The sequence below is a fragment of the Anastrepha ludens genome, chromosome 2 (genome assembly GCF_028408465.1).
Source record: "Anastrepha ludens isolate Willacy chromosome 2, idAnaLude1.1, whole genome shotgun sequence".
NCBI lineage: Eukaryota > Metazoa > Arthropoda > Insecta > Diptera > Tephritidae > Anastrepha > Anastrepha ludens.
Window position 1 is genome coordinate 7,053,768 of NC_071498.1, and position 13,463 is coordinate 7,067,230.

General features: G+C 37.1%; 1 protein-coding gene across 2 annotated transcripts in view; it reads right to left on the reverse strand.

Moving 5' to 3' along the window:
- LOC128862656 (dendritic arbor reduction protein 1-like) overlaps positions 1-13,463 on the reverse strand; it is a 50,013-nt gene that overhangs the window by 15,693 nt on the left and 20,857 nt on the right. For both annotated transcript variants that reach the window (XM_054101327.1, XM_054101326.1), the window contains exon 2: positions 573-1,433. In XM_054101327.1, the coding sequence (XP_053957302.1) occupies positions 573-1,401 (829 nt within the window). In that variant the 5' untranslated portion in view covers positions 1,402-1,433. The remainder of the gene's footprint in view (positions 1-572; positions 1,434-13,463) is intronic.

The window sequence follows — 13,463 nt, forward strand, 5'->3', positions numbered from 1 at the left end:
GAATTTATTTAGAAACTGCGTTAAGTGTATGACACAGTGCTTGCACAGACTCTCTGACAATCTGCTCATGCAGCATCTGAACCTGCAGAGTAATGGCAGGTATACGTAAGCACAGTAAGAGTTCTTAGACGCTTCCAGTTTTCTTACCAAAACCATTCAGATATTGCACGAGAAATAATTCTTCAAGGCCCAAATTTTTCAATTTACTTTTTTCCGATAAATTTTGAAGTAATGGAGGACTGAACCTAAATGCTAGCATAAATCTTCAGGAAAAATTATTTTGCTTTGTACTGAGACAATTTTTTTATACAATATGTAGTTAGAGACTGGATAAAAACATTTCTCATACAGTGATCGTCGTTGGTCACTGTGACTCTGTATTAAATACTATAAAAGACTTAACTTAGTTTGTAAAATATTCTAACAACGAAGAATAATTCAATTTGAAAACTGCGCTTTGGCTGGAATGACTTGCCTTAGTTATATACATAATTACATACATATATACTCGTACGTCTCAATAAATTATTAGTAGAATTTCATCAATGAATAAATTATAATTAAATCCATACCTGTAATTGGTGGCGGCTCAACAATGGTTGATGGTCCGAAGAATGATGGAATATCGTTGGATGTGGTGACGGGCGTATTCAGATCGCCCGTCTGCGTGTCACCGCACTGCGCGTCCGACGGCAACGACTGCGACTGTTTAACGCTACTCGCGATATTCACACCACTACTAACGCCTACGCCGCTGAGACTGACTGCCGCGTGACTCCCCGGGCTCTGTTGTGCGGTATTGAGTAGACTCAAATGTGTAGCGGAATTGCGTCCACTGCTACTGTTATTGTTGACAGCTGCACTGTTGCCGCCTGCACTGACTGCAGCGACAGTTGGTGTCGTTAGCGCGATGCTGCCGCTGGCGATTGCTACACTTGACTGTTGCGCTGTTGATGCGTTAATACAACTGCTGGCGCTGCTATTGCTGCTGCTGTTGTTGGAACTGCCGATGCGTGCAAAATTTGTGCGTGTAATGGCAGCGCTAAGCGCTGAATTAGTTGCTGCTGCTGTTGCCGGGCTAGCGATATTATTGTTTGTGGGAGTGCTGCTACTGCTGCTGCTGCACGGTATGACGCTCTGATGATTGCTATTCGCCGTAGAGAGATTGTAGTGGAGTAATGTTTGGGCTGCGCCCAAATGACCGCCACCAAATGTATGCGATGGGGTGCTGAGATATGTGGCCGCCGAAGTGGCCGCTGTCGATGGACTAGTCTGCGCGGTCGTCTTGAAGAGACACGTATCGAAGCTTAGCACATTGAAATGTGCAGCGGCGGCGGATTCGGTTAGTAGGAATGCGTGATGCGGTGGCGCCACCAGGGTTTCAAGCCCTTCCATGATCATGGCCGCTGATGGGGTTCCAGGGGCTACGCCACCTACAAATAGATGAAAAGTGAGGAGAGATAAGTTATTAGCATATGATTTGTTAGAGCTTATAGTAGAAAGGGTTTTTGCTAAGCGAAAATGCAGTGCGGCGTTAAATATATAAAAAGCTGATAGGGGAGAGGAATGGACGTACATACACATTTTATATATATATCTACATAACTTCTAAAGATAGGAATTCCCGATACAGTTGAATTAACTAAAAAATAGGGATCAGACAAAAAGATGCTGAAAAGGCTTTAATAAAAAATGGGGGTTTGAGTGGCGGTGCCACCTAATTTTTAATGAAAAAACTAAAGAAAAAAAAACTTGGTTAAATATTAGAATATAGATATTCAAATTAAAGACATTTGAGAAATATTTAGCACAATTTTTTTAAGCGTGTTGCCATCTAATTTTTAATGAAAACATTTATAAAAACAAAACTTAGTAAAATACGGGAATTGGACATCAAAAGAAAAGAAGAAAAGTCTTTGGTACAATTTTTTTAATGGCGTTGCCACATAAGTTTTAATAGAAAAAATGAATTAATAACAAAACTTAAAAAAAAACATGAGAATATGGGGATCAGGCGAAAGGTGTTTAAGAAATCTTTGACAAACACTTTTTCAACGGCGTTGCCACCTAATTCTTAATGAAAAAAAATTAAAAACACAACTTAGTAAAATATGAGAATATGGGCATCACACGAATATCATTTAATAAATCTTAGGTAAAATTTGTTTAATGGTGTTGCCACCTAGTTTTTAATGAAAAAAAATTAAAAACAAAACTTAGTTAAATATTAGAATATAGATATCAATATTTGAGAAAAATTTCTGTACAATTTTTTTTAATGGTGTTGCAACCTAATTTGCTATGCAAAAAAAAATATAGTACCAAAACTTAGTAAAATACGATAATATAATTATCAAACAAAAATCATTTAAGAAATATTTCGAAAACATTTTTTAATGGCGTTGCCACCTAATTCTTAATGAAAAATGGCGAATATTAGGCACGCGTAAACATACTCGACTAGAGTGGCCGTGATTGAGTTAAATAACTAGATATGGATATCATACAAACGCTGATTAAAAATACTTTCATAATATGGAATGGTGTTACTAAATATCTTTAAAATCCTTTGAAGCCAAGAAGTATTGAAATATCTTTTTAATGAGGCGAGCATGAGGTAGGGTATTTCGTGCCAAGGGAATAATCAATATATCAATTTATAATATTTGTCTGGCAACACTGGGACCTAAGAGGATACGAATAAATAATTAATATATCAATTAATGAATTTCACAAAATAAGACAAGATGTACGTCATACACTGCCTCATTCTAGATGATAAATGTTTTTCGTCATACTCGTCAGATTCTATTGTACTTATATTGGTTATTGGTTATTATAATTTTTTCAAAATTACATTATTTCATGCTGTGACTAAAAATAAGTAACTTGTACGCTGTGGATTTTAAGTACCCGCTGCCGGACTTTAGTCCACGATTTATTTCAGTAATAGCCTGGCCACATTATTGCAGCTTTTTAATATTTGTAAAAGCTCCCTTTCAACATATTTTTCCCCAATTGCTGAATTTCTATTGACTAAAGTTTTAAATTCTCTAAAACTGTTAATCCTTGTTTCTCGTTTTTATGCGAGCATATGTCAAAATCTTACGCGTTAAAGTTAATTGAATTGCTATGACAGCAATTAGGTTTTTATGCCCCCAAAGCAGAATAAACCGTTCGATGTGAAAAAAACCGACTAATTACGATTTTTAACAATTTCAACCAACATTCAAACATTTACTCATCGAAGCAAGCGAAAACAGCAACTCATTCATTCGCTCTGTAACTCATTCATACTTTTATTTGGTTATTTACGACAGCAACAGCAACAATACTAAATAGTACTAGACATCAAATAGACATAGAATTAACGATCTGACATCTGTGCACCCACACACGACACGACACGGCACAACACGCCACGCACACAAACGAACAGATATCTTCAATGCTCTCACAATCTATGTAGCGAGCCATCGATCGCGCTGACTGACAACTCAGAGTCAAACAAGCGCCCGGGACGTGTTACCAGCAACAGTGTTCAGAGCTGCCAGATGTTGTTTATAATTAAATTGAAATCGATTAAGCACTTAACCACAACTGGTCGACTGAAGAAGCAATCAGCTAACCGAGAAGAAAATAAGAAGAAGAAGAAGAGGCATACAATAGGAATTGATCGCACCTAAAGGCGAAGGAGACGCGTGCGAAAGCGAGCAGTGCACGTTCCAGTTCCCACAATGTGCGCTGGCAGTCGCTGCGATAGGCGTTATATGCAACGCTTTGGGTCCGATCACCACTGACCCACTTTTGACAGTTCAAATTGTCAAATGGCCAGCGTGCATATACGTATATAGTGCAAGTGGGTATATGTATGTGCATTTATGCATGTGTGTGTAAATATACTCATATTCATGTGAAAATTTGCCAAAAGCATGCGCGCATGCGCATCAGATGTCCCGTAAAAATATGAAATACGTACAGATAAGTGCGTGTGTGTGTGTATGTATGCAAATATGTACGTACATATGTATGTGATTGTGTTTAGTAATGGTAATTCCGTTTTCGGCTATTAAAAAGTTGTAAAAAATGTCACTTGACAATTTACTTTGCGGCGTGATATTAATTTGCTATTATTTGCATTTCGAAAAGCGTACCTACACACATGCATATGCACTTATACGTACGTATGTATGCGTTTATGTCGATCGTGGACCTATCACCTCGTCACATGCCCGCACAGAGCTGAGCTGAATTGCTTTAAGCTTTGTTGATTCAACGCTTGTGCCAATTGCAGTGAACAGCGGGTGAATGGATATGCATCAGCATACATACATACTCATATACATACATTGACGTGTGTATGTAGGCATGTGAGCCCAACTCATCTCAGCGGCTGATGTCACTAATTTAATTTCGTGCGTTTAATTGAATTTCACTTGACAGTGTAGAAAATGTTGAAATTGATTATTTTATGGTTTTTGTTGTTACTCAAAATGTTTTAAATGAGTAATAAATAAATTGTACAAGTGATGGGTAGGTGTGATGCCTCATTAAATAGTGTTGGCATGTTGGTAATTGAAGAAGTTGCAGCATGGCGTAAGGCTTACCACAAAACGGTTGTAAAATATTTGGCAAACATTTTAGAGTTTTTGAGCTCAAGAGAGGCCAATGTGTAGTTGAGATTGCTCTGAATTAGTTATCAGCTCAAAAAGAAAAACTCACATTAACTAAATGTTCTCGGAGTCGCTATTCACTAGCGCTACATGGCGCTTTCGCCGAAAAAAAAACGGTTTTTCAGCGCCAAACATCAGTGTCAATTGTAGGCACTGTCATTTCTGCAACGTCACTCTTCTCATCATTGACCGCTTAGTCGCTCACCAACAACCCCTTACAGCAGCTCAAGCCTCAGCGCAAACCCAACCAACCTCACTTATGCTGAGGTTTTTTAGTTATCTGTATTGCTGTTGACTTTGCGTCAAGCGTCAAGCGTCAAGCGTATTTTTATTAATTTTTGCTATGTTTTTAGCGCCTCCATATATTTACATACACACACACATACATACTTGCATACAGGCATACTTACTTACTTACATACGTATGCATGTATTTGTTGCCTTTTGTTTTTTATTATTTAAATAGAGGAAGCTCTTCTCATCCATTTGCTTCTCGAGTGGAGTGCCCTTCATGTCAGAATCTCTGCGCTAAAATAACTACTGTGCGCCTTTATTTCTTTAAATAATAGTTTTTGCTGTCCACGATTTTGTGAATAATGCCGTTTATGCTTTTTGAAATTTTTGCACAATATTCATTGTCGGAATTGCTGTGAAGTGTGTTGGCGCACTTATGTTTCATCAACAGCAAAAAGTGAAACCGTGTTTTTGGTTTTTTGTCGAGAAATGGACAATGAGCTTTTCGTTTTTATATTCACTAAATTGGTGAAGATAGGTAAGTGGCGAAAATGTTGAAATAATGAACAAATAAGTATTTTATAAGCAATAAAAAAAAATAAATAAATAAATAAAAAATATAAACAAAATGTAGGCAGTCGCTATTATGTGCAGAAAATAGGCCAAATATTTAAAATTCCTTAGGAGAAATTTTAAAATTTTTAAAGCGAATTTATTTATTAAACAATGTCATACTATGTAATTTGTGTTTTGTGTAAATTGGTTGGTGATACAATTTTTTTCGCCATTTAATGAAGGCGAATGCGTCTGCCAGATAACTGCAATATAAACCAAGCTGGGGATATTTGGTATAGAGCAGGCAGCTATGCTTTTACGAGGGAGGATTAACAAGCTTCGTTAAAAGTCATACTTTAAAGGCTGTATGATACGAAGCAGTCAAATTGAGGATTGTAAAGTAGTCGCAGTAAACATTAATCTCATTACCCGCTCATATATCTATACCTATAATTACCGCTTACATCCTTTATTGCGTGTTTGGTCGAGCTCATCCCCCGATTTGAGGTGTGCGTCTTGATGTTTTTTCACTAACGACCTACAGTTTTAAGCCGGCTCCGAACGGCAGATGGTTTTCTATGAGGACTTTTTGCATGGCAGAAATACATCCGGAGGCTTGCAACTGCCTACCGAGGGGCCACCGCTCATAGATAGTGCTTTAATTGTCAGCTAATGCGCGAAAAAGCAAAATCTCTAGACAACGTACGTCCTAAGGCCTACATAAAAGGTGGCACAAAATTAATCATCCCATTGGTTTGAAAATTTTTTTTACTAAATAGAAAAAACAATTATTTTGTGTGAAACAAATCTGTATTTAGAGCTGCAGCCATGTACATTGCAGCGGTGCAGTTCACAAGTGTCAAATATGATGAGGATACGACACCATTTCCAAAAGTTATTACACCTTCCGATATATATCTTTAGGATCCAAATCGGAACAAGGAGCTACAAGAAGATTTTTCCATTCGGATTGGTTGTACAACACAGCTTTCACTTCACTTCAACGCAGGTTCATGGAGCGGATTTCCAGTTCTAGAAGTCGTCTCCTGATATTTGCTGGTTTCCTTCGTCTGCGACTACCGTAAGGGTTCCGGTCAACGGCAGTTCTTGTTTGGTTTCTGCGCCCTTTGTGCAGGGCACACCCAATCCAGCCGCAATTTCCTTTGCGTATCTCAAGCAGCACGGGCGTTTGTAGAGTTTTGCTCCATAAGTTCGCGTTTGATATAATGTTCGGCCAGAATATTTCCAAGATTCTCCTCAGGCAACTATTTATGTATGTAGACTTGCGGTGCGTTATTGTCAGCTGTTGAGGCATTCGAGGTTTCGCATGCATACAGACAAATTTTCGATTCCGTGCGTTTCGAAATTCGTGAAGCATTCCAAACTGGCTGAAGCGCACCAAATGCCGCGGATGCTTTTTTAATACGGTTTTTGATGTCTTCGCTTAAACCACCTGGTGCGGACATCAAAAAGATTGCACATTTTCTAGTTCGACCACATCTATGAAAATATTGCGCGTATTTCGCACTGCTTTCGTTTTTGAGATGTTAACCTTTAAGCCGGCTTTCGCTTCTACTTCATACAGTTTAGGTGCCGATTCTGAAAAAGTACGGATCAGCAGGTCGATATCGTGCGCGTATTTAAGGTCCGATAGGGTTATTAATTTTGCGCCACCTTGTATATATAGGAATGTATTTGACGTTTCCAGATTGTTGTAACCATAAGTAGAGAAGCAAAAGTTTTCTTAAATCAGCCCTCACTGGGCGCTGAGATATTTCAACACCCCTCAACAATTAAGTATACCTACAAGTTCTCTCAGCAGGCGTTATTAGAATGAAAGGAGCATGAAATCGTTCCCGGAATATATTCCGAGAATTCAAAAACAAGTTTATGGTATTCCTCAATAGTGATATTATCGCCTTCAAAGTACTTCCAACAACTGCAACTCATTTATGCCAGCGTTTGATCCGGCTCTCGAAATATTTCTGGAACTCGATTTTCGGTATAGCCACCAGTGCCGTCTTCGATTTTTCTACTACTTCTTTTGGACTGTTAAAACCCCTTCCCCGTAGAGATTTTTGTTGGGAAAACCTGGTGGTTGTTCCGTACACTTTTTGATCAAAATTATATTATTGTATTGTCGAACCGGCCTTAATTCGCCTAACGCGACCCAGCATCCCTTTATCCTTCGTTCAAAAAAACCATCAAATCCCAAATACATACATAGATTTGGGCGTGATAATTCGATACTTTTATTTATTTCCACCACGCAGGCCCATTTTCACTAACTAATCCATTAAAACTATTTTTATAATTTCTGTTTTCGTTACCCTAATTATGAGCTCATATTTTCATTCGTTTTGTGATAGTATCGGCCAATTTGATGAAAATGAAATCTTTCCGTGTATTCTGTTGTACCTTTCATCTGTAATGTTTTGATTTCACATTACAACTTTTAAGCTTACGATTTATCTTCATACTTAGCAATGGAGATTTAATCTTTGTGCCTCCAACCCGACTTATTGGATTGCTTAAGCATATCGCAAGTTCGCATAGACAAAAAAATATCATATTAAAATATTATTCCTCTAGGACAATATTTCCTTAAATATTTTGAGAAAAAAACTGATTTTGTTATACCCGTGACAAGTGAATTTCCTCAAACAGCAAACAAGTGCACCCTTCACAATTTTGGGCACGCTTTCTTTATTCCTCAAAGAACAGAAATATTAGGTGATAAGCATCTTTGAAAAGAAAGAGGAAACGAAAAAACCCCAAATATGGTAACAGTGTCTCAAACATGCATATGTAAGTACAGTGCACTCGCGATAACTCGAACTAATTAAAACAGGCGCTGTTCGATTTATCGAATTTGTTCGACTTATCAATTGAGTGTGCTATGTTAAAAACACAGTCATCGATATCGATTTTTCGATCGATTGTTGAAAATGGAAGCCAGTAGAAAATTTCTGTAGTATAGTTTCGTTATACGAATTACATTTTGGTCCATTGGCTGGATCAATGGTGTCACATTCGGCGGCATAAACATAGTTAAAATTAAACCATCCTCGGACTTTAATTCGATTTCGTTGGGATGTGATGGGGCATTATCAATTAGAAGAAGAGCCTTCTCAGGTAGTCCCCCATCTTTCAAATATTTTCTTACATAAATATTAAAGTCATTTAACTTGGTTAAAAAAATTGTTTTAATGAATCTGGATTTTACCTGCGGCACGAACGAATTATGAAACCAGTCTTTGAAAATCGCCGAAGTCATCCAGGCTGATTTGGAATTTTTGTACTCCACCGGACAGTTAAAATTTTTGAAAACACGAGGATTTCTTGCTTTGTCAATAACGAGAAGTTTAAGCTTATGGTTGCCGGTAGCGTTGGTGCAAGCCATAAATTGCCTTATCTTTCTTTTTTATAAGACTTATGGTGGACTTGGCTACCCCATATTCCTTCGCTAGAGAAGTAACACTACGTCCACGTTTAATTTTGTTAAGGACTTCAGCCCTCTCTTTTAATGTTAAACACTTCAACCATTTACGATCCATTACTCACGTGCACTGATACACTACAAATGACAAATTTAAAGCAATTTGGTCAATGCAAGACGTCGTTCCCAGAAAACTAACGGGATATTAACGCGGAAATATTCATATGGATAATACACTAGTATACATATAATTTATATACATATACTATTACATATGTGTCTATGTACAAAATGTACATGTTTGAAAAGAATGTGTGTATAAATAAATTTGTTTTTTTGTTCGAGTTATAGCGCTTTTTTATTGTTCGAGTTACAAAGAAGTCAATAGGGGAAAAAATGTGTTCGAGTTAGCACGTCGTTCGACTTAGCGGCTATTCGAGTTACCGCGAGTGCACTGTACTTATATATGCATGCATAAATATCTACTTTTAGATTGGCTTTAACAAAATATGGGATACAAAATGATGGCAATCTCACACATACACATTGTGAGCAAGTGTGAACAATCAAAAGTTATAAAAAAGCTATAAAAACAAAATAATTTTCAATATCAAATCACTTGAAATAGAATAGAATAATTCATTCATATTTGTGACTAAACCAGCAAAGCCTGATCGGATATACATATACGTGTATGCATACATACATATACCTGAGGGCGAAGCCAAAAAAAAACTAAAAACAAAAAAATATATTTGCTTTAAGGTAAAAAAGCCAAGTACAATACCAACAACTAACTGCTCATGCAATGAATCAGACAAACAACAAAAAGAACATACATACTCAATATATGCACACATGACACACATATGTATGCACGTATAAGAATCGCGAGCAACCGAGCTTCTACAACTACAAAAGCTGAGATTAAACCGCGCTCAGCTGAGCTGTACCAAATTGCCGTAGTGAGCGCGACTGGCGTTGCTTTTTTGCTTGTGTTTATTTTATTTCTTTTTGTTTTTTGCTTGGTTTGTGTGTTTTTTTTTGTTGTTTACTCATATGGCGCTGTGTAACAGGAGAATGGTTTGACTGTGTTGAATGCGCCTATGACCGGTAAACGCCATTGACACTCCTCTTAAATGATGCTGCTGTACCTACAAACGTCGTTGCTTATTTTGATTTCTTGATCTTTATGTTTTTAGTTGTTGTTTTCTTTATTGCTTGTTGCTTAACTCTTTCACTGCCTATAATTTTTATCGTATCTGCTTGGATATTTTTATTTCTTTTCGTTGCGGTTGTCAGTAAATGGGATATTTTGGCATATGTGGAGCGAACGATGCACATATGTACATATGTATGTAAATATATATGTAAGTACATATAAGCTGCCCTTATAATTTTTGGCTTGTGGCTTAACTTCTTCAAAGTCCTAATCTATATTAGTTTGGGTTACACAACAGACAAATTTAACTCCATTCGACGTTTTAGGCGCCTCGAGGATCTAATCGAGGCTGAGACAATTAGAAGACTAACTCCACTAAAAGGCACACCTAAGCCTATGCACTTCTGAGTTCAACCCCAAATCTATCTAACAACTAAGGCTTTTCTAGGCTATCTTCTAGCCTGAGGCTTACAAAACACCTTTCTAAATCGATTATAATCTTCATATACTTGTTCATACATCTGATTGCTCTCTCATTTGTCGAGGCGCTTTATTTCGAAACTTTAGTTACTTCCTGTAGTCTTCAACCGCACCTCACAAATATCTTCCGACCATATTTCAAGTTTGCTAACTATGAATGACAAACAGTCTTAAAGCTGGCTAATATATAGCTAAATAGGCGTTTGTATGGATTTTAAAATGCGCTAGAAAACCCGAATATAAATACATACGAGTACGCACATACTTAAGCATTTATAAATGGGCAAAAATATTTAAGAATGGAATAAGTTAATAACAATAATGCAAAGTTATATGACGGTATTATTTTAATTAAGTATTCAACCGGTTTCAAGATGAGAAGGTGCTCGAGCTCGAGCTCGGGCTGTGATTGTTACGGGGTTCGATGGTGTTGGTGTTGCTGTTGGCTGCTGCCTTTTGGCTTGCGGTTATTGCTGTTGATGGTGTTGCTTTGCTTTGCCTTGCTCTGCTCTATACAAAAAATACTTCAAACTATCAACAACAACAACAGCAAGAACAACAACAGTGCTGCGCTTAGACGCACCTTTAACACTATTCATAGCATTGCCGTTGACTGCGCTGTCGTTGGAGGCGGCTAAGCTGGCTGGTGGAGGCTGTGTTGAACGATGTTTCGGTTCGTCTGTCGCATTTGCCTTGCAACGTTTGTCTTGATGTTTTAAGCCGTTGTCGGGATTTTTTCGATTGATTTTCAGTGTTTTTCTTCTTTTTTTGTGGATTTTATTTTTAGTTTCAACTGCGTTTTGATTTCCATTTTTTTCGTGGTTACTCCAATGGATTCTTGCAGTAAAAAGTACAAGCTTTTATGTGTGCCTGAGTATGTATCGATATTAAACAGCTCTTTTATATTAATATTTGTTTATTTTTGTTTTTGCTTAGTGTTGTCTTTGGCTGTCTGAATGGGATTTAAAAACAAAAAAACCCAAAAAACAAAATTCGCCTCAAGTTGGAGCGAGTCGAATCGTATCGAAGTGAAGTGAATCGTTGGCAACCAGCCGCCAGCCACTAGCCACACCGTCGTTTTGGCCTTTTGCATATTGGCTACTTAACGGCTCCATAAAGAGAGATATGCTGCTGTTTTTATTGTGTTTCTGTTATTATTATTGCTATTATTGGTAGTGCCAGATATTGGTTTATGGGGCTTGACTATTTGTTATTGCTTTTGTTATTCGGGGTTCGGTTGTCGTTAGCAATTTTTGCATTTCGCTGGTCATTTGTGTAAAAGTGATTTAATTTTTTTCCTTCCTTGCCTTCTCTGAACACTTATTATCTAAATTATTTAGCAATTTTTGGCGCATTAAACAAAATAGAGGGAAAAGAATGTAGTGCTAAATAAATTAAATTATAAATACTGCCGAGCAAATAAAAATATTGGAATTATTGCGCAAAATGTGTCTTTGTTCGGTTTATTCGATTCGTTTGGCTTGTTTGGTAATTTTATTTTGGCTTTAATTTCAGCCTTGATGGAATTAGCTGACGTTTTAAGGTTGATTTCTATGACCTTCTCCGACTATAATTGGTTAGTGACATGATTTGGTGGCACAAGTGCATTCAAAAGTACCCAATAAAGAATTAAGCTTGTTTCTAGCTTGACTTTACGCTGAGAGCTAACTAAAAGAGACCGCAAAAAACAAGAAAGTTTCCAATAGCATCGTGCATGGAGAATGATAGCATTCATAATAAAAATAGGTATACGTATTGTGACAATTGTTATGCAAGGTGGCGCAAAATTAATGATACAATTTTTTTATTAACTTTTTTACTAAGTAAGTTTTTTAGCCGAACACTATCCGAAATACGGACTTGTGGCAGATCACCGAACAAGATCCAATCCCAAAGGTGATGAATGGTCGTATATGGCGATGGATCCGGCACACTCTCAGAAAGAACAGGGAAAACATTAGCAAAACACCATTGGAATGTAACCCACAAGGACATAGAGACCCGGTTGTCCACGCAATACTTGACGGCGTTCTAAGCTTCGTGAACTAGAAGCAGTTAACCAAACGTGGGATGTCGTAAAGAGAACTGCGGTTAACAGAATAAGATTTATTTTTAATATTTTTATTATTTTATATTTAATGTTTTGTTGAAGCCCTATGTTCCCAAGTGGAATAATAAAGGAATAAAAAAAGTATTTCGAGTTATAAAAATCTCTATTTTGCCCTTCACCCCCTCCATTGTTTCTCTGTTTGTATACTGCAGCAGTCTAGTTCACATGCGTCAGATATTATTGACGTGCGATGCCATTTGCAGAATAAATACATACTCCGATAGGGTTTAGTTTTCAAACTGGGTACAAATGTGTTTAACAAACTTGGCTTGCTTATAAATTTTTGCACTGCCTTCTATTAACCCTCCGTTGGGCACCTTTTTTTTAATTTTCGGTTGAGCCCTTCGTTCTGGCCTTTTCTTCGTCCTGTTCGAGGATACTTTTTAAAAGCTTATATCCGTAAATTAATTTAATTTTAGGAATCTACCTAGAAGCTCAGGTCATTAGCTATAGAAATATGTTAAATTCAAGTCCAAAGTCGAAAAAGCCAGTCTGGCTAGTCCCGGGTGCCCAACGAAGGATTGAAAACAATACACTCATGCCAGAGAATATTATTTCCACCTCCAGTTAAACTTACAAGCTAATCGTTACCGATGTGAACGTTACATTTGATTGCGGCATGAAAATTATACATTTATCGACTTTTTAATTATAAAAATTTTTATAGGCTCAATATTTTTTTTTCAGATATGACTGCATAGCAGCTTAAGCAGGGATGTGCCTATGTTAAATGAAATATTTCGGCATTTTATTCACACTTTTATTAGCAAAGAATACACAAACAATGCATACCTGCATACGTAAATATGT